Raw genomic sequence first — 20,713 nt, 5'->3', positions numbered from 1 at the left:
GGTGTACGGGGTGATAGAGTGGTGTACATAGGTGACAGAGGGGTGCTGGGGGTGTAGAGGTGTGTACATGGGTGGCAGAGTGGTTTAGAGGAGTGTATATGAGTGATAGATGGGTGTAAATGGGTAAAAGGGGGCGTAGGGGGTTATAGAGTGGTGTACATTGGTGACAGAGAGGTGTTGGGGGGTGTAGAGGAGTGTACGTGGGTGACAGAGGAGCGCAGAGTAGTATACATGGATAACAGAAGGGTGTACGGGTGTACATTGGTGATAGAGGGGTGTAGAGGAGTGTACATGGGTGACGGAGAAGCGTAGAGGAGTGTAAATGGGTAACAGATGGATGTAGAGGGGTGTACATGGGTGACAGAGCGGTGTAGAAGAGTGTACATGGGTGACAGAGGGGTGTAGAGGAGTGTACATGGGTGACAGAGGGGTGTAGAGGAGTGTACATGGGTGAGAGAGGGGTGTAGAAGAGTGTACATGGGTAACAAAGGAGTGTACAGAGGCCTACATTACCATTACTTGATTAACTGTTGTATATTATATAAAACATTTAGTTAAAATATTTTACAAAAATATACATTATATTTTAAGTTCCTTTTTCCACTCCTTTTTCCATAATTCCTGAGATAAGTAGTTTTGGCCCTAGATTGTTAAATCTAGACCTGCAGACATGTCATAGTCTTTCCCGTATACATGAAGATATATGTGTTTTTTATAAGTATATCGTCTATGGACAGCTTTATATATAACACAACCATATCTCAGGTAAAGAGATTAGGAACATTCCAAAGTTGACGAGTAAAAAGGTAGCAGAAAGGTGAACATGGGTAACAGGAGTGTCGAGGAGTGTACATGGGTGGCAGAGTGGTTTAGAGGAGTGTACATGGGTGATAGATGGATTTACATGGGTGACAGGGGGCCTAGGGGGTGACAGAGGGGAGTACATGGGTGACAGAGGTGTTGGGTGTGTAGAGGAGTGTATATGGGTAACAGGGGAGCATAGGGGAGTGTACATGGTAACAGAGGAGTGTAGAGGAGTGTACATTTGTGTCAGAGGGGTGTAGAGGAGTGTACATGGGTGACAGAGGAGCGTAGAGGAGTGTACATGGGTAACAGAGGAGTGTACATGGGTGACAGGGGGACGTAGGGGGTGAAAGAGGGGTGTACGGGGTGATAGAGGGGTGTACATAGGTGACAGAGGGATGATGGGGGTGTAGAGGTGTGTACATAGGTGGCAGAGTAGTTCAGAGAAGTGTATATGAGTGATAGATGGGTGTAAATGGGTGAAAGGGGGCGTAGGGGGTGACAGAGTGGTGAACATTGGTGACAGAGAGGTGTTTGGGGTGTAGAGAAGTGTACGTGGGTGACAGAGGAGCGCAGAGTAGTATACATGGATAACAGAAGGGTGTAGGGGTGTACATTGGTGATAGAGGGGTGTAGAGGAGTGTACATGGGTGACGGAGGAGCTTAGAGGAGTGCAAATGGGTAACAGATGGGTGTAGAGGGGTGTACATGGGTGACAGAGCGGTGTAGAGGAGTGTACATGGGTGACAGAGGGGTGTAGAGGAGTGTACATGGGTGACAGAGGGGTGTAGAGGAGTGTACATGGGTGACAGAGGATCATAGAGTAGTGTACATGGGTGACAGGGGGACATAGGGGGTGAAAGAGGGGTGTACGGGGTGATAGAAGGGTGTACACATGTGACAGAGGGGCGTTGGGGGTGTAGAGATGTGCACATGGGTGGCAGAGTGGTTTAGAGGAGTGTATATGAGTGATAGATGGGTGTAAATGGGTGAAAATGGGCGTAGGGGGTGACAGAGTTGTGTACATTGGTGACAGAGAGGTGTTGGGGGTGTAGAGGAGTGTACGTGGGTGACAGAGGAGCGCAGAGTAGTATACATGGATAACAGAAGGGTGTAGGGGTGTACATAGGTGATAGAAGGGTGTAGAGGAGTGTACATGGGTGACGGAGAAGCTTAGAGGAGTGTAAATGGGTAACAGATGGGTGTAGAGGGGTGTACATGGATGACAGATGGGTGTAGAGGAGTGTACATGGGTGACAGAGGGGTGTAGAGGAGTGTACATGGGTGACAGAGGGGTGTAGAGGAGTGTACATGGGTAACAGAGGAGTGAAGAGGAGTGTACAGAGGCCTACATTACCATTACTTGATTAACTGTTGTATATTATATAAAACATTTAGATAAAATATTTTACAAAAATATACATTATATTTTAAGTTCCTTTTTTCACTCCTTTTTCCATAATTCCTGAGATAAGTAGTTCTGGCCCTAGAGTGTTATATATATTAGCGTCTGTAGCATGTATCAGGAACATGTTATCATACCTGTGTCTTTTTTACAGAGGACTGATGCCCTGTGAAAAGGTGAACGTGACATATTCCCCCGTCAGTTGCAAGAAAGGAACCACGAAACAGGTAATTAATATTTATATTAATTACTGATAACAATCAGGCTAGATGTAAAATCTAGACCTGCAGACATGTCATAGTCTTTCCCGTATACATGAAGATATATGTGTTTTTAATAAGTATATCGTCTATGGACAGCTTTATATATAACACAACCATATCTCAGGTACAGAGATTAGGAACATTCTAAAGTTGACGAGTAAAAAGGTAGCAGAAAGGTGAACATGGGTAACAGGAGTGTCAAGGAGTGTACATGGGTGATAGATGGGGGTACATGCGTGACAGTGGGCATAGGGAGTGACAGAGGGGTGTACATGGGTGACAGAGAGGTGTTGGGTGTGTAGAGGAGTGTACATGGGTGATAGAGGAGCGTAGAGGAGTGTACATGGTAACAGAGGAGTGGTGTCAGAGGGGTGTAGAGGAGTGTACATGGGTGACAGAGGATCGTATAGTAGTGTACATGGGTGACAGGGGGACGTAGGGGGTGAAAGAGGGGTGTACGGGGTGATAGAAGGGTGTACATAGGTGACAGAGGTGTGTTGGGGGTGTAGAGATGTGTACTTGGGTGGCAGAGTGGTTTAGAGGAGTGTATATGAGTGATAGATGGGTGTAAATGGGTGAAAGGGGGCGTAGGGGGTGACAGAGTGGTGTACATTGGTGACAGAGAGGTGTTGGGGGTGTAGAGGAGTGTATGTGGGTGACAGAGGAGTGCAGAATAGTATACATGGATAACAGAAGGGTGTAGGGGTGTACATTTGTGATAGAGGGGTGTAGAGGAGTGTACATCGGTGACGGAGGAGCTTAGAGGAGTGTCAATGGGTAACAGATGGGTGTAGAGGGGTGTACATGGGTGACAGAGGAGCGCAGAGTAGTATACATGGATAACAGAAGGGTGTAGGGCTGTACATTGGTGATAGAAGGGGGTACATGCGTGACAGTGGGCATAGGGAGTGACAGAGGGGTGTACATGGGTGACAGAGAGGTGTTGGGTGTGTAGAGGAGTGTACATGGGTGATAGAGGAGCGTAGAGGAGTGTACATGGTAACAGAGGAGTGGTGTCAGAGGGGTGTAGAGGAGTGTACATGGGTGACAGAGGATCGTATAGTAGTGTACATGGGTGACAGGGGGACGTAGGGGGTGAAAGAGGGGTGTACGGGGTGATAGAGGGGTGTACGTAGGTGACAGAGGGGTGTTGGGGGTGTAGAGGTGTGTACATGGGTGACAGAGGAGTGTAGAGGAGTGTACATGGGTGATAGAGGGGTGTAGAGGGGTGTACATGGGTGACAGAGGTGTGTAGAGGAGTGTACATGGGTGATAGAGGGGTGTAGAGGAGTGTACATGGGTGACAGAGGGGTGTAGAGGAGTGTACATGGGTGACAGAGGAGCGCAGAGTAGTATACATGGATAACAGAAGGGTGTAGGGGTGTACATTGGTGATAGAAGGGTGTAGAGGAGTGTACATGGGTGACGGGGGAGCTTAGAGGAGTGTAAATGGGTAACAGATGGGTGTAGAGGGGTGTACATGGATGACAGAGCGGTGTAGAGGAGTGTACATGGGTGACAGAGGGGTGTAGAGGAGTGTACATGGGTGACAGAGGGGTGTAGAGGAGTGTACATGGGTAACAGAGGAGTGAAGAGGAGTGTACAGAGGCCTACATTACCATTACTTGATTAACTGTTGTATATTATATAAAACATTTAGATAAAATATTTTACAAAAATATACATTATATTTTAAGTTCCTTTTTTCACTCCTTTTTCTATAATTCCTGAGATAAGTAGTTCTGGCCCTAGAGTGTTATATATATTAGCGTCTGTAGCATGTATCAGGAACATGTTATCATACCTGTGTCTTTTTTTACAGATGACTGATGCCAGGTGAAAAGGTGAACGTGACATATACCCCCATCAGCTGCAAGAAAGGAACCAAGAAACAGGTAATTAATATTTATATTAATTACTGATAACAATCAGTCTAGATGTAAAATCTAGATCTGCAGACATGTCATAGTCTTTCTCGTATACATGAAGATATATGTGTTTTTAATAAGTATATCGTCTATGGACAGCTTTATATATAACACAACCATATCTCAGGTACAGAGATTAGGAACATTCCAAAGTTGACGAATAAAAAGGTAGCAGAAAGGTGAACATGGGTAACAGGAGTGTCAAGGAGTGTACATGGGTGGCAGAGTGGTTTAGAGGAGTGTACATGGGTGATAGATGGGTGTACATGGGTGACAGTGGGTGAGGGGGTGACAGAGGGGTGTACATGGGTGACAGAGGTGTTGGGTGTGTAGAGGAGTGTACATGGGTGATAGAGGAGCGTAGAGGAGTGTACATGGTAACAGGAGTGTAGAGGAGTGTACATGGGTGTCAGAGGGGTGTAGAGGAGTGTACATGGGTGACAGAGGATCGTAAAGTAGTTTACATTGGTGACAGGGGGACATAGGAGGTGAAAGAGGGTTGTACGGGGTGATAGAAGGGTGTAGATAGGTGACAGAGGTGTGTTGGGGGTGTAGAGATGTGTACATGGGTGGCAGAGTGGTTTAGAGGAGTGTATATGAGTGATAAATGGGTGTAAATGGGTGAAAGGGGGCGTAGGGGGTGACAGAGTGGTGTATATTGGTGACAGAGAGGGGTTGGGGGTGTAGAGGAGTGTACGTGGGTGACAGAGGAGCGCAGAGTAGTATACATGGATAACAGAACGGTGTAGGGGTGTACATTGGTGATAGAGGGGTGTAGAGGAGTGTACTTGGGTGACAGAGGAGCTTAGAGGAGTGTCAATGAGTAACAGATGGGTGTAGAGGGGTGTACATGGTTGACAGAGGGGTGTAGAGGAGTGTACATGGGTGACAGAGGGGTGTAGAGGAGTGTACATGGGTGACAGAGGGGTGTAGAGGAGTGTACATGGGTGACAGAGGATCGTAGAGTAGTGTACATGGGTGACAGGGGGACGTAGGGGGTGAAAGAGGGGTGTATGGGGTGATAGAAGCGTGTACGTAGGTGACAGAGGGGTGTTGGGGGTGTAGAGATGTGTACATGGGTGGCAGAGTGGTTTAGAGGAGTGTATATGAGTGATAGATGGGTGTAAATGGGTGAAAGGGGGCGTAGGGCGTAACAGAGTGGTGTACATTGGTGACAGAGAGGTGTTGGGGGTGTAGAGGAGTGTACGTGGGTGACAGAGGAGCTTAGAGGAGTGTAAATGGGTAACAGATGGGTGTAGAGGGGTGTACATAGGTGACAGAGTGGTGTAGAGGAGTGTACATGGGTGACAGAGGGGTGTAGAGGAGTGTACATGGGTGACAGAGGGGTGTAGAGGAGTGTACATGGGTGACAGAGGGGTGTAGAGGTGTGTACATGGGTGACAGAGGATCATAGGGTAGTGTACATGGGTGACAGGGGGACGTAGGGGGTGAAAGGGATGTACAGGGTGATAGAAGGGTGTACATAGGTGACAGAGGGGTGTTGGGGGTGTAGAGATGTGTACATGGGTGGCAGAGTGGTTTGGAGGAGTGTATATGAGTGATAGATGGGTGTAAATGGGTGAAAGGGGCGTAGGGGGTGACAGAGTGGTGTACATTGGTGACAGAGGTGTTGGGGGTGTAGAGGAGTGTACATGGGTGTCGGAGGAGCGCAGAGTAGTATTCATGGATAACAGAAGGGTGTAGGGGTGTACAATGGTGATAGAAGGGTGTAGAGGAGTGTACATGGGTGACGGAGGAGCGTAGAGAAGTGTAAATGGGTAACAGATGCGTTTAGAGTGGTGTACATGGGTGACAGAGCGGTGTAGAGGAGTGTACATGGGTGACAGAGGGGTGTAGAGGAGTGGACATGGGTGACAGAGCGGTGTAGAGGAGTGTACATGGGTGACAGAGGGGTGTAGAGGAGTGTACATGGGTGACAGAGGGGTGTAGAGGAGTGTACATGGGTGACAGAGGGGTGTAGAGGAGTGTACATGGGTAACAGAGGAGTGAAGAGGAGTGTACAGAGGCCTACATTACCATTACTTGATTAACTGTTGTATATTATATAAAACATTTAGATAAAATATTTAACAAAAATATACATTATATTTTAAGTTCCTTTTTCCACTCCTTTTTCCATAATTCCTGAGATAAGTAGTTCTGGCCCTAGAGTGTTATATATATTAGCGTCTGTAGCATGTATCAGGAACATGTTATCATACCTGTGTCTTTTTTACAGAGGACTGATGCCCGGTGAAAAGGTGAACGTGACATATACCCCCGTCAGCTGCAAGAAAGGAACCATGAAACAGGTAATTAATATTTATATTAATTACTGATAACAATCAGGCTAGATGTAAAATCTAGACCTGCAGACATGTCATAGTCTTTCCCGTATACATGAAGATATATGTGTTTTTAATAAGTATATCGTCTATGGACAGCTTTATATATAACACAACCATATCTCAGGTACAGAGATTAGGAACATTCCAAATTTGATGAGTAAAAAGGTAGCAGAAAGGGGAACATTGGTAACAGCAGTGTCGAGGAGAGTTCTTGGGTGGCAGAGTGGTTTAGAGGAGTGTACATGGGTGATAGATGGGTGTACATGGGTGACAGGGGGCATAGGGGGTGACAGAGGGGTGTACATGGGTGACAGAGGTGATGGGTGTGTAGAGGAGTGTACATGGGTAATAGGGGAGCATAGAGGAGTGTACATGGTAACAGAGGAGTGTTAAGAAGTGTACATGGGTGTCAGAGGGGTGTAGAGGAGTGTACATGGGTGACAGAGAAGCGTAGAGGAGTGTACATGGGTAACAGAGGAGTGTACATGGGTGACGGGGCTGTAGAGGAGTGTACATGGGTGACAGAGGGGTGTAGAGGAGTGTACATGGGTGACAGAGGGGTGTAGAGGAGTGTACATGGGTGACAGAGGATCGTAGAGTAGTGTACATGGGTGACAGGGGTACGTAGGGGGTGAAAGAGGGGTTTACGGGGTGATAGAAGGGTGTACACAGGTGACAGAGGGGTTTTGGGGGTGTGGAGATGTGTACATGGGTGGCAGAATGGTTTAGAGGAGTGTATATGACTGATAGATGGGTGTAAATGGGTGAAAGGGGGCTTAGGGGGTGACAGAGTGGTGTACATTGGTGACAGAGAGGTGTTGGGGGTGTAGAGGAGTGTATGTGGGTGACAGAGGAGCGCAGAGTAGTATACATGGATAACAGAAGGGTGTAGGGGTGTACATTGATGATAGAAGGGTGTAGAGGAGTGTACATGGGTGACGGAGGAGCTCAGAGGAGTGTAAATGGGTAACAGATGGGTGTAGAGGGGTGTACATGGGTGACAAAGGGGTGTAGAGGAGTGTACATGGGTGACAGAGGGGTGTAGAGGAGTGTACATGGGTGACAGAGGATCGTAGAGTAGTGTACATGGGTGACAGGGGGACGTAGGGGGTGAAAGAGGTGTGTACGGGGTGATAGAAGGGTGTACGTAGGTGACAGAGGGGTGTTGGGGGTGTAGAGATGTGTACATGGGTGGCAGAGTGGTTTAGAGGAGTGTATCTGAGTAATAGATGGGTGTAAATGGGTGAAAGGGGATGTAGGGGGTGACAGAGTGGTGTACATTGGTGACAGAGAGGTGTTGGGGGTGTAAAGGAGTGTACGTGGGTGGCAGAGGAGCGCAGAGTAGTATACATGGATAACAGAAGGGTGTAGGAGTGTACATTGGTGATAGAAGGGTGTAGAGGAGTGTACATGGTTGACGGAGGAGCTTAGAGGAGTGTAAATGGGTAACAGATGGGTGTAGAGGGGTGTACATGGGTGACAGAGCGGTGTAGAGGAGTGTACATGGGTGACAGAGGAGTGTAGAGGAGTGTAAATGGGTAAGAGATGGGTGTAGGGGAGTGTACATGGGTGAAAGAGGGGTGTAGAGGAGTGTACATTGGTGACAGAGGGGTGTAGAGGAGTGTACATGGGTGACAGAGGGGTGTAGAGGAGTGTACATGGGTAACAGAGGAGTGTAGAGGAGTGTACAGAGGCCTACATTACCATTACTTGATTAACTGTTGTATATTATATAAAACATTTAGATTAAATATATTACAAAAATATACATTATATTTTAAGTTCCTTTTTCCACTCCTTTTTCTATAATTCCTGAGATAAGTAGTTCTGGCCCTAGAGTGTTATATATATTAGCGTCTGTAGCATGTATCAGGAACATGTTATCATACCTGTGTCTTTTTTTTACAGAGGACTAATGCCCGACATATACCCCCGTCAGCTGCAAGAAAGGAACCACGAAACAGGTTATTAATATTTATATTAATTACCGATAACAATCAGGCTAGATGTAAAATCTAGACCTGCAGACATGTCATAGTCTTTCCCGTATATATGAAGATATATGTGTTTTTAATAAGTATATCGTCTATGGACAGCTTTATATATAACACAACCATATCTCAGGTACAGAGATTAGGAACATTCCAAAGTTGACGAGTAAAAAGGTAGCAGAAAGGGGAACATTGGTAACAGCAGTGTCGAGGTGTGTACATGCGTGGCAGAGTGGTTTAGAGGAGTGTACATGGGTGATAGATGGGTGTACATGGGTGACAGGGGGCGTAGGGGGTGACAGAGGGGTGTACATGGGTGCCAGAGGTGTTGGGTGTGTAGAGGAGTGTACATGGGTAATAGGGGAGCATAGAGGAGTGTACATGGTAACAGAGAAGTGTAGAGGAGTGTACATGGGTGAAAGAGGAGCGTAGAGGAGTGTACATGGGTAACAGAGGAGTGTACATAGATGAAAGGGGGACGTAGGGGGTGAAAGAGGGGTGCACGGGTTGATAGAGGGGTGTACATAGGTGACAGAGGGGTGTTGGGGGTGTAGAGGTGTGTACATGGCTGGCAGAGTGGTTCAGAGGAGTGCATATGAGTGATAGATGGGTGTAAATGGGTGAAAGGGGGCGTATGGGGTGACAGAGTGGTGTAAATTGGTGACAGAGAGGTGTTGGGGGTGTAGAGGAGTGTACGTGGGTGACAGAGGAGCACAGAGTAGTATACATGGATAACAGAAGGGTGTAGGGGTGTACATTGGTGACAGAGGGGTGTAGAGGAGTGTACATGGGTGACGGAGGAGTGTAGAGGAGTGTAAATGGGTAACAGATGGGTGTAGAGGGGTGTACATGGGTGACAGAGCGGTGTAGAGGAGTGAACATGGGTGACAGAGGGGTGTAGGGGAGTGTACATGGGTGACAGAGGGGTGTAGAGGAGTGTACATGGGTGACAGAGGATCATAGAGTAGTGTACATTGGTGACAGGGGGACATAGGGGGTGAAAGAGGGGTGTACGGGGTGATAGAAGGGTGTACATAGGTGACAGAGGGGTGTTGGGGGTGTAGAGATGTGTACATGGGTGGCAGAATGGTTTAGAGGAGTGTATATGAGTGATAGATGGGTGTAAATGGGTGAAAGGGGGCGTATGGGGTGACAGAGTGGTGTACATTGGTGACAGAGAGGTGTTGGGGGTGTAGAGGAGTGTACGTGGGTGACAGAGGAGCACAGAGTAGTATACATGGATAACAGAAGGGTGTAGGGGTGTACATTGGTGACAGAGGGGTGTAGAGGAGTGTACATGGGTGACGGAGGAGTGTAGAGGAGTGTAAATGGGTAACAGATGGGTGTAGAGGGGTGTACATGGGTGACAGAGCGGTGTAGAGGAGTGAACATGGGTGACAGAGGGGTGTAGGGGAGTGTACATGGGTGACAGAGGGGTGTAGAGGAGTGTACATGGGTGACAGAGGATCATAGAGTAGTGTACATTGGTGACTGGGGGACATAGGGGGTGAAAGAGGGGTGTACGGGGTGATAGAAGGGTGTACACAGGTGACAGAGGGGTGTTGGGGGTGTAGAGATGTGTACATGGGTGGCAGAGTGGTTTAGAGGAGTGTATATGAGTGATAGATGGGTGTAAATGGGTGAAAGGGGGCGTAGGGGGTGACAGAGTGGTGTACATTGGTGACAAAGAGGTGTTGGGGGTGTAGAGGAGTGTACGTGGGTGACATAGGAGCGCAGAGTAGTATACATGTATAACAGAAGGGTGTAGGGGTGTACATTGGTGATAGAAGGGTGTAGAGGAGTGTACATGGGTGACGGAGGAGCTTAGAGGAGTGTAAATGGGTAACAGATGGGTGTAGAGGGGTGTACATCGGAGACAGAGGGGTGTAGAGGAGTGTACATGGGTGACAGAGGGGTGTAGAGGAGTGTACATGGGTGACAGAGGATCGTAGAGCAGTGTACATGGGTGACAGGGGGACGTAGGGGGTGAAAGAGGGGTGTACGGGGTGATAGAAGGGTGTACGTAGGTGACAGAGGGGTGTTGGGGGTGTAGAGGTATGTACATGGGTGACAGAGTGGTTCAGAGGAGTGTATATGAGTGATAGATGGGTGTAAATGGGTGAAAGGGGGCGTAGGGGGTGACAGAGTGGTGTACATTGGTGACAGAGAGGTGTTGGGGGTGTAGAGGAGTGTACGTGGGTGACAGAGGAGCGCAGAGTAGTATACATGGATAACAGAAGGGTGTAGGAGTGTACATTGGTGATAGAAGGGTGTAGAGGAGTGTACATGGGTGACGGAGGAGCTTAGAGGAGTGTACATGGGTAACAGATGGTTGTAGAGGGGTGTACATGGGTGACAGAGCGGTGTAGAGGAGTGTACATGGGTGACAGAGGGGTGTAGAGGAGTGTACATGGGTGACAGAGGGGTGTAGAGGAGTGTACATGGGTGACAGAGGGTTGTAGAGGAGTGTACATGGGTAACAGAGGAGTGTAGAGGAGTGTACAGAGGCGTACATTAACATTACTTGATTAACTGTTGTATATTATATAAAACATTTAGATAAAATATTTTACAAAAATATACATTATATTTTAAGTTCCTTTTTCCACTCCTTTTTCCATAATTCCTGAGATAAGTAGTTCTGGCCCTAGAGTGTTATATATATTAGCGTCTGTAGCATGTATCAGGAACATGTTATCATACCTGTGTCTTTTTTACAGAGAACTGATGCCCGGTGAAAAGGTGAATGTGTCATATACCCCCGTCAGCTGCAAGAAAGGAACCACGAAACAGGTGATTAATATTTATATTAATTACTGATAACAATCAGGCTAGATGTAAAATCTAGACCTGCAGACATGTCATAGTCTTTCCCGTATACATGAAGATATATGTGTTTTTAATAAGTATATCGTCTATGCACAGCTTTATATATAACACAACCATATCTCAGGTACAGAGATTAGGAACATTCCAAAGTTGACGAGTAAAAAGGTAGCAGAAAGGGGAACATGGGTAACAGGAGTGTCGAGGAGTGTACATGGGTGATAGATGGGTGTACATGGGTGACAGTGGGCGAAGGGAGTGACAGAGGGGTGTACATGGGTGATTGAGGAGCGTAGAGGAGTGTACATGGTAACAGAGGAGTGGTCCCAGAGGGGTGTAGAGTAGTGTACATGGGTGACAGAGGATCGTAGAGTAGTGTACATGTGTGACAGGGGGACGTAGGGGGTGAAAGTGGGGTGTACGGGGTGATAGAAGGGTGTACATAGGTGACAGAGGTGTGTTGGGGGTGTAGAGATGTGTACTTGGGTGGCAGAGTGGTTTAGAGGAGTGTATATGAGTGATAGATGGGTGTAAATGGGTGAAAGGGGGCGTAGGGGTTGACAGAGTGGTGTACATTGGTGACAGAGAGGTGTTGGGGGTGTAGAGGAGTGTACGTGGGTGACAGAGGAGCGCAGAGTAGTATACATGGATAACAGAAGGGTGTAGGGGTGTACATTGGTGATAGAGGGGTGTAGAGGAGTGTACATGGGTGACGGAGGAGTGTAGAGGAGTGTAAATGGGTAACAGATGGGTGTAGAGGGGTGTACATGGGTGACAGAGGGGTGTAGAGGAGTGTACATGAGTGACAGAGGGGTGTAGAGGAGTGTACATGGGTGACAGAGGGGTGTAGAGGAGTGTACATGGGTGACAGAGGGGTGTAGAGGAGTGTACATGGGTAACAGAGGAGTGTACAGAGGCCTACATTACCATTACTTGATTAACTGTTGTATATTATATAAAACATTTAGATAAAATATTTTACAAAAATATACATTATATTTTAAGTTCCTTTTTCCACTCCTTTTTCCATAATTCCTGAGTTAAGTAGTTCTGGCCCTAGAGTGTTATATATATTAGCGTCTGTAGCATGTATCAGGAACATGTTATCATACCTGTGTCTTTTTTTTACAGATGACTGATGCCCGACATATACCCCCGTCAGCTGCAAGAAAGGAACCACGAAACAGGTAATTAATATTTATATTAATTACTGATAACAATCAGGCTAGATGTAAAATCTAGACCTGCAGACATGTCATAGTCTTTCCCGTATACATGAAGATATATGTGTTTTTAATAAGTATATCGTCTATGGACAGCTTTATATATAACACAACCATATCTCAGGTACAGAGATTAGGAACATTCCAAAGTTGACGAGTAAAAAGGTAGCAGAAAGTGGAACATTGGTAACAGCAGTGTCGAGGAGTGTACATGGGTGGCAGAGTGGTTTAGAGGAGTGTACATGGGTGATAGATGGGTGTACATGGGTGACAGGGGGCGTAGGGGGTGACAGAGGGGTGTACATGGGTGACAGAGGTGTTGGGTGTGTAGAGTAGTGTACATGGGTAATAGGGGAGCATAGAGGAGTGTACATGGTAACAGAGGAGTGTAGAGGAGTGTACATGGGTGTCAGAGGGGTGTAGAGGAGTGTACTTGGGTGACAGAGGAGCGTAGAGGAGTGTACATGGGTAACAGAGGAGTGTACATGGGTGACAGGGGGACGTAGGGGGTGAAAGAGGGGAGTACGGGGTGATAGAGGGGTGTACATAGGTGACAGAGGAGTGTTGGGGGTGTAGAGGTGTGTACATGGGTGGCAGAGTGGTTCAGAGGAGTGTATATGAGTGATAGATGGGTGTAAATGGGTAAAAGGGGGCGTAGGGGGTGACAGAGTGGTGTACATTGGTGACAGAGAGGTGTTGGGGGTGTAGAGGAGTGTACGTGGGTGACAGAGGAGCGCAGAATAGTATCCATGGATAACAGAAGGGTGTAGGGGTGTACATTGGTGATAGAGGGGTGTAGAGGAGTGTACATGGATGACAAAGGAGCTTAGAGGAGTGTAAATGGATAACAGATGGGTGTAGAGGGGTGTACATGGGTGACAGAGCGGTGTAGAGGAGTGTACATGGGTGACAGAGGGGTGTAGAGGAGTGTACATGGGTGACAGAGGGGTGTAGAGGAGTGTACATGGGTGACAGAGGAGTGTACATGGGTGACAGGGGGACGTAGGGGGTGAAAGAGGGGAGTACGGGGTGATAGAGGGCTGTACATAGGTGACAGAGGAGTGTTGGGGGTGTAGAGGTGTGTACATGGGTGGCAGAGTGGTTCAGAGGAGTGTATATGAGTGATAGATGGGTGTAAATGGGTGAAAGGGGGCGTAGGGGGTGACAGAGTGGTGTACATTGGTGACAGAGAGGTGTTGGGGGTGTAGAGGAGTGTACGTGGGTGACAGAGGAGCGCAGAATAGTATCCATAGATAACAGAAGGGTGTAGGGGTGTACATTGGTGATAGAGGGGTGTAGAGGAGTGTACATGGGTGACAGAGGGGTGTAGAGGAGTGTACATGGGTGACAGAGGGGTGTAGAGGAGTGTACATGGGTGACAGAGGATCGTAGAGTAGTGTACATGGGTGACAGGGGGACGTAGGGGGTGAAAGAGGGGTTAACGGGGTGATAGAAGGGTGTACATAGGTGACAGAGGGGTGTTGGGGGTGTAGAGATGTGTACATGGGTGGCAGAGTGGTTTAGAGGAGTGTACATGGGTGATAGATGGGTGTACATGGGTGACAGGGGGCGTAGGGGGTGACAGCGGGGTGTACATGGGTGACAGAGGTGTTGGGTGTGTAGAGTAGTGTACATGAGTAATAGGGGAGCATAGAGGAGTGTACATGGTAACAGAGGAGTGTAGAGGAGTGTACATGGGTGTCAGAGGGGTGTAGAGGAGTGTACATGGGTGACAGAGGAGCGTAGAGGAGTGTACATGGGTAACAGAGGAGTGTACATGGGTGACAGGGGGACGTAGGGGGTGAAAGAGGGGAGTACGGGGTGATAGAGGGGTGTACATAGGTGACAGAGGGGTGTTGGGGGTGTAGAGGTGTGTACATGGGTGGCAGAGTGGTTCAGAGGAGTGTATATGAGTGATAGATGTGTGAAAATTGGTGAAAGGGGGCCTTGGGGGTGACAGAGTGGTGTACATTGGTGACAGAGAGGTTTTGGGGGTGTAGAGGAGTGTACGTGGGTGACAGAGGAGCGCAGAGTAGTATTCATGGATAACAGAAGGGTGTAGGGGTGTACATTGGTGATAGAGGGGTGTAGAGGAGTGTATATGGGTGACGGAGGAGCTTAGAGGAGTGTAAATGGGTAACAGATGGGTGTAGAGGGGTGTACATGGGTGACAAAGGGGTGTAGAGGAGTGTACATGGGTGACAGAGGGGTGTAGAGGAGTGTACATGGGTGACAGAGGGGTGTAGAGGAGTGTACATGGGTGACAGAGGATCATAGAGTAGTGTACATGGGTGACAGGGGGACGTAGGGGGTGAAAGAGGGGTGTACGGGGTGATAGAAGGGTGTACACAGGTGACAGAGGGGTGTTGGGATTGTAGAGATGTGTACATGGGTGGCAGAGTGGTTTAGAGAAGTGTATATGAGTGATAGATGGGTGTAAATGGGTGAAAGGGGGCGTAGGGGGTGACAGAGTGGTATACATTGGTGACAAAGAGGTGTTGGGGGTGTAGAGGAGTGTACGTGGGTGACAGAGGAGCGCAGAGTAGTATACATGGTTAACAGAAGGGTGTAGGGGTGTACATTGGTGATAGAAGGGTGTAGAGGAGTGTAGAGGAGTGTACATGGGTGACGGAGGAGCTTAGAGGAGTGTAAATGGGTAACAGATGGGTGTAGAGGGGTGTACATGGGTGACAAAGGGGTGTAGAGGAGTGTGCATGGGTGACAGAGGGGTGTAGAGGAGTGTACATGGGTGACAGAGGATCGTAGAGTAGTGTACATGGGTGACAGGGGGACGTAGGGGGGAAAGAGATGTGTACGGGGTGAAAGAAGGGTGTACGTAGGTGACAGAGGGGTGTTGGGGTGTAGAGATGTGTACATGGGTGGGAAAGTGGTTTAGAGGAGTGTATATGAGTGATAGATGGGTGTAAATGGGTGAAAGGGGGCGTAGGGGGTGACAGAGTGGTGTACATTGGTGACAGAGAGGTGTTGGGGGTGTAGAGGAGTGTATGTGGGTGGCAGAGGAGCGCAGAGTAGTATACATGGATAACAGAAGGGTGTAGGGGTGTACATTGGTGATAGAACGGTGTAGAGGAGTGTACATGGGTGACGGAGGAGCTTAGAGGAGTGTACATGGGTAACAGATGGGTGTAGAGGGGTGTACATGGGTGACAGAGCGGTGTAGAGGAGTGAACATGGGTGACAGAGGGGTGTTGAGGGGTGTAGAGGAGTGTACATGGGTGACAGAGGGGTGTAGAGGAGTGTACATGGGTGACAGAGGAGTGAAGAGGAGTGTACAGAGGCCTACATTACCATTACTTGATTAACTGTTGTATATTATATAAAACATTTAGATAAAATATATTACAAAAATATACATTATATTTTAAGTTCCTTTTTCCACTCCTTTTTCTATAATTCCTGAGATAAGTAGTTCTGGCCCTAGAGTGTTATATATATTAGCATCTGTAGCGTGTATCAGGAATATGTTATCATACCTGTGTCTTTTTTACAGAGGACTAATGCCCGGTGAAAAGGTGAACGTGTCATATACCCCTGTCAGCTGCAAGAAAGGAACCACGAAACAGGTAATTAATATTTATATTAATTACTGATAACAATCAGGCTAGATGTAAAATCTAGACCTGCAGACATGTCATAGTCTTTCCCGTATACATGAAGATATATGTGTTTTTAATAAGTATATCTTTAATAAATATATTGTCTATGGACAGCTTTATATATAACACAACCATATCTCAGGTACAGAAATTAGGAACATTCCAAATTTGACGAGTAAAAAGGTAGCATAAAGGTGAACATGGGTAACAGGAGTGTCGAGGAGTGTACATGGGTGATAGATGGGTGTACATGGGTGACAGTGGGCGTAGGGAGTAACAGAGGGGTGTACATGGGTGACAGAGAGGTGTTGGGTGTGTAGAGGAGTGTACATGGGTGATAGAGGAGCGTAGAGGAGTGTACATGGTAACAGAGGAGTGGTGTCAGAGGGGTGTAGAGGAGTGTACATGGGTGACAGAAGATCGTAGAGTAGTGTACATGGGTGACAAGGGGACGTAGGGGGTGAAAGAGGGGTGTACGGGGTGATAGAGGGGTGTACATAGGTGACAGAGGGGTGTTGGGGGTGTAGAGGTGTGTACGTGGGTGGCAGAGTGGTTCAGAGGAGTGTATATAAGTGATAGATGGGTGTAAATGGGTGAAAGGGGGCGTAGGGGGTGACAGAGTGGTGTACATTGGTGACAGAGAGGTGTTGGGGGTGTAGAGGAGTGTACGTGGGTGACAGAGGAGCCCAGAGTAGTATACATGGATAACAGAAGGGTGTAGGGGTGTACATTGGTGATAGAGGGGTGTAGAGGAGTGTACATGGGTGACGGAGGAGCTTAGAGGAGTGTAAATGGGTAACAGATGGGTGTAGAGGGGTGTACATGGGTGGCAGAGCGGTGTAGAGGAGTGTACATGGGTTACAGAGGGGTGTAGAGGAGTGTACATGGGTGACAAAGGGGTGTAGAGGAGTGTACATGGGTGACAGAGGATCATAGAGTAGTGTACATGGGTGACAGGGGGACATAGGGGGTGAAAGAGGGGTGTACGGGGTGTAGAGGAGTGTACGTGGGTGACAGAGGAGCGCAGAGTAGTATACATGGATAACAGAAGGGTGTAGGCGTGTACATTGGTGATAGAAGGGTGTAGAGGAGTGTACATGGGTGACGGAGGAGCTTAGAGGAGTGTAAATGGGTAACACATGGGTGTAGAGGGGTGTACATGGGTGACAAAGGGGTGTAGAGGAGTGTACATGGGTGACAGAGGGGTGTAGAGTAGTGTACATGGGTGACAGAGGATCGTAGAGTAGTGTACATGGGTGACAGGGGGTCGTAGGGGTGAAATAGGGGTGTACGGGGTGATAGAAGGGTGTACGTAGGTGACAGAGGGGTGTTGGGGGTGAAAGAGTGGTGTACATGGGTGGCAGAGTGGTTTAGAGGAGTGTATATGAGTGTTAGATGGGTGTAAATGGGTGAAAGGGGGCGTAGGGGGTGACAGAGTGGTGTACATTGGTGACAGAGAGGTGTTGGGGGTGTAGAGGAGTGTACGTGGGTGGCAGAGGAGCGCAGAGTAGTATAAATGGATAACAGAAGGGTGTAGGGGTGTACATTGGTGATAGAAGGGTGTAGAGGAGTGTACATGGGTAACGGAGGAGCTTAGAGGAGTGTAAATGGGTAACAGATGGGTGTAGAGGGGTGTACATGGGTGACAGAGCGGTGTAGAGGAGTGTACATGGGTGACAGAGGGGTGTAGAGGAGTGTACATGGGTGACAGAGGGGTGTAGAGTAGTGTACATCGGTGACAGAGGTGTGTAGAGGAGTGTACATGGGTAACAGAGGAGTGAAGAGGAGTGTACAGAGGCCTACATTACCATTACTTGATTAACTGTTGTATATTATATAAAACATTTAGATAAAATAAATTACAAAAATATACATTATATTTTAAGTTCCTTTTTCCACTCCTTTTTCTATAATTCCTGAGATAAGTAGTTCTGGCCCTAGAGTGTTATATATATAAGCGTCTGTAGCATGTATCAGGAACATGTTATCATACCTGTGTCTTTTTTACAGAGGACTAATGCCCGGTGAAAAGGTGAACGTGTCATATACCCCCGTCAGCTGCAAGAAAGGAACCACGAAACAGGTAATTAATATTTATATTAATTACTGATAACAATCAGACTAGATGTAAAATCTAGACCTGCAGACATGTCATAGTCTTTCCCGTATACATGAAGATATATGTGTTTTTAATAAGTATATCGTCTATGGACAGCTTTATATATAACAAAACCATATCTCAGGTACAGAGATTAGGAATATTCCAAAGTTGACGAGTAAAAAGGTAGCAGAAAGGTGAACATGGGTAACAGGAGTGTCGAGGAGTGTACATGGGTGATAGATGGGTGTACATGGGTGACAGTGGGCGTAGGGAGTAACAGAGGGGGGAACATGGGTGACAGAGAGGTGTTGGGTGTGTAGAGGAGTGTACATGGGTGATAGAGGAGCGTACATGGTAACAGGAGTGGTGTCAGAGGGGTGTAGAGGAGTGTACATGGGTGACAGAGGATCGTAGAGTAGTGTACATAGGTGACAAGGGGACGTAGGGGGTGAAAGAGGGATGTACCGGGAGATAGAGGGGTGTACATAGGTGACAGAGGGGTGTTTGGGGTGTAGAGGTGTGTACATGGGTGGCAGAGTGGTTCAGAGGAGTGTATATGAGTGATAAATGGGTTTAAATGGGTGAAAGGGGGCGTAGGGGGTGACAGAGTGGTGTACATTGGTGACAGAGAGGTGTTGGGGGTGTAGAGGAGTGTACGTGGGTGACAGAGGAGCGCAGAGTAGTATACATGGATAACAGAAGGGTGTAGGGGTGTACATTGGTGATAGAGGGGTGTAGAGGAGTGTACATGGGTGACGGAGGAGCTTAGAGGAGTGTAAATGGGTAACAGATGGGTGTAGAGGGGTGTACATGGGTGACAGAGCGGTCTTGAGGAGTGTACATGGGTGACAGAGGGGTGTAGAGGAGTGTACATGGGTGACAGAGGGGTGTAGAGGAGTGTACATGGGTGACAGAGGATCGTAGAGTAGTGTACATGGGTGACAGGGGAACGTAGAGGTTGAAAGAGGGGTGTACGGGGTGATAGAAGGGTGTACATAGGTGACAGAGGGGTGTTGGGGGTGTAGAGATGTGTACATGGGTGGCAGAGTGGTTTAGAGGAGTGTATATGAGTGATAGATGGGTTTAAATGGGTGAAAGGGGGCGTAGGGGGTGACAGAGTGGTGTACATTGGTGACAGAGAGGTGTTGGGGGTGTAGAGGAGTGTACGTGGGTGACAGAGGAGCGCAGAGTAGTTTACATGGATAACAGAAGGGTGTAGGGGTGTACATTGGTGATAGAGGGGTGTAGAGGAGTGTACATGGGTGACGGAGGAGTGTAGAGGAGTGTAAATGGGTAAGAGATGGGTGTAGAGGGGTGTACATGGGTGACAGAGGGGTGTAGAGGAGTGTAGATGGGTGACAGAGGGGTGTAGAGGAGTGTACATGGGTGACAGAGGGGTGTAGAGGAGTGTACATGGGTGACAGAGGGGTGTAGAGGAGTGTACATGGGTGACAGAGGGGTGTAGAGTAGTGTACATCGGTGACAGAGGTGTGTAGAGGAGTGTACATGGGTAACAGAGGAGTGAAGAGGAGTGTACAGAGGCCTACATTACCATTACTTGATTAACTGTTGTATATTATATAAAACATTTAGATAAAATAAATTACAAAAATATACATTATATTTTAAGTTCCTTTTTCCACTCCTTTTTCTATAATTCCTGAGATAAGTAGTTCTGGCCCTAGAGTGTTATATATATAAGCGTCTGTAGCATGTATCAGGAACATGTTATCATACCTGTGTCTTTTTTACAGAGGACTAATGCCCGGTGAAAAGGTGAACGTGTCATATACCCCCGTCAGCTGCAAGAAAGGAACCACGAAACAGGTAATTAATATTTATATTAATTACTGATAACAATCAGACTAGATGTAAAATCTAGACCTGCAGACATGTCATAGTCTTCCCCCTATTAATGAAGATATATGTGTTTTTAATAAGCATATCTTTAATAAATACATCGTCTATGGACAGCTTTATATATAACACAACCATATCTCAGGTACAGAAATTAGGAACATTCAAAATTTGACGAGTAAAAAGGTAGCATAAAGGTGAACATGGGTAACAGGAGTGTCGAGGAGTGTACATGGGTGATAGATGGGTGTACATGGGTGACAGTGGGCGAAGGGAGTAACAGAGGGGTGTACATGGGTGACAGAGAGGTGTTGGGTGTGTAGAGGAGTGTACATGGGTGATAGAGGAGC

The 20,713-nt window shown here is 47.5% G+C and overlaps 3 protein-coding genes across 4 annotated transcripts in view; all 3 read right to left on the bottom strand.

Annotated features, from left to right (window-relative positions):
• LOC130344242 (DNA-directed RNA polymerase II subunit RPB1-like) overlaps positions 1-2,308 on the bottom strand; it is a 101,559-nt gene extending 99,251 nt beyond the window's left edge. Inside the window, exon 1 of the mRNA XM_056554413.1 lies at positions 663-2,308. Within this exon, the coding sequence (XP_056410388.1) occupies positions 740-2,086 (1,347 nt within the window). The 5' untranslated portion in view covers positions 2,087-2,308 and the 3' untranslated portion in view covers positions 663-739. The remainder of the gene's footprint in view (positions 1-662) is intronic.
• Positions 2,309-2,438: 130 nt separating this feature from the next.
• LOC130344248 (DNA-directed RNA polymerase II subunit RPB1-like) lies at positions 2,439-17,658 on the bottom strand. 2 transcript variants are annotated; one of them, XM_056554420.1, is made up of 2 exons: positions 17,616-17,658; positions 2,439-3,532 (listed from the first exon to the last, which is right to left on the bottom strand). In XM_056554420.1, exon 2 carries the CDS (start codon positions 3,512-3,514, stop codon positions 2,606-2,608), a length of 909 nt encoding a protein of 302 aa, XP_056410395.1. In that variant the 5' UTR covers positions 3,515-3,532; positions 17,616-17,658; the 3' UTR covers positions 2,439-2,605. The 2 variants fall into 2 exon arrangements, with proteins under 2 accessions (XP_056410395.1, XP_056410394.1); XM_056554419.1 differs by lacking the exon at positions 17,616-17,658 and adding an exon at positions 11,905-11,943.
• On the bottom strand, positions 11,533-19,983 carry LOC130344243 (DNA-directed RNA polymerase II subunit RPB1-like). The gene is made up of 2 exons (XM_056554414.1): positions 18,765-19,983; positions 11,533-11,787 (listed from the first exon to the last, which is right to left on the bottom strand). Exons 1-2 carry the CDS (start codon positions 19,981-19,983, stop codon positions 11,702-11,704), a joined length of 1,305 nt encoding a protein of 434 aa, XP_056410389.1. The 3' UTR covers positions 11,533-11,701.
• Positions 19,984-20,713: the final 730 nt, after the last annotated feature.

This window comes from Hyla sarda, unplaced genomic scaffold (assembly GCF_029499605.1).
Source record: "Hyla sarda isolate aHylSar1 unplaced genomic scaffold, aHylSar1.hap1 scaffold_710, whole genome shotgun sequence".
NCBI lineage: Eukaryota > Metazoa > Chordata > Amphibia > Anura > Hylidae > Hyla > Hyla sarda.
This window is presented reverse-complemented; position numbering and strand designations above follow the sequence as displayed.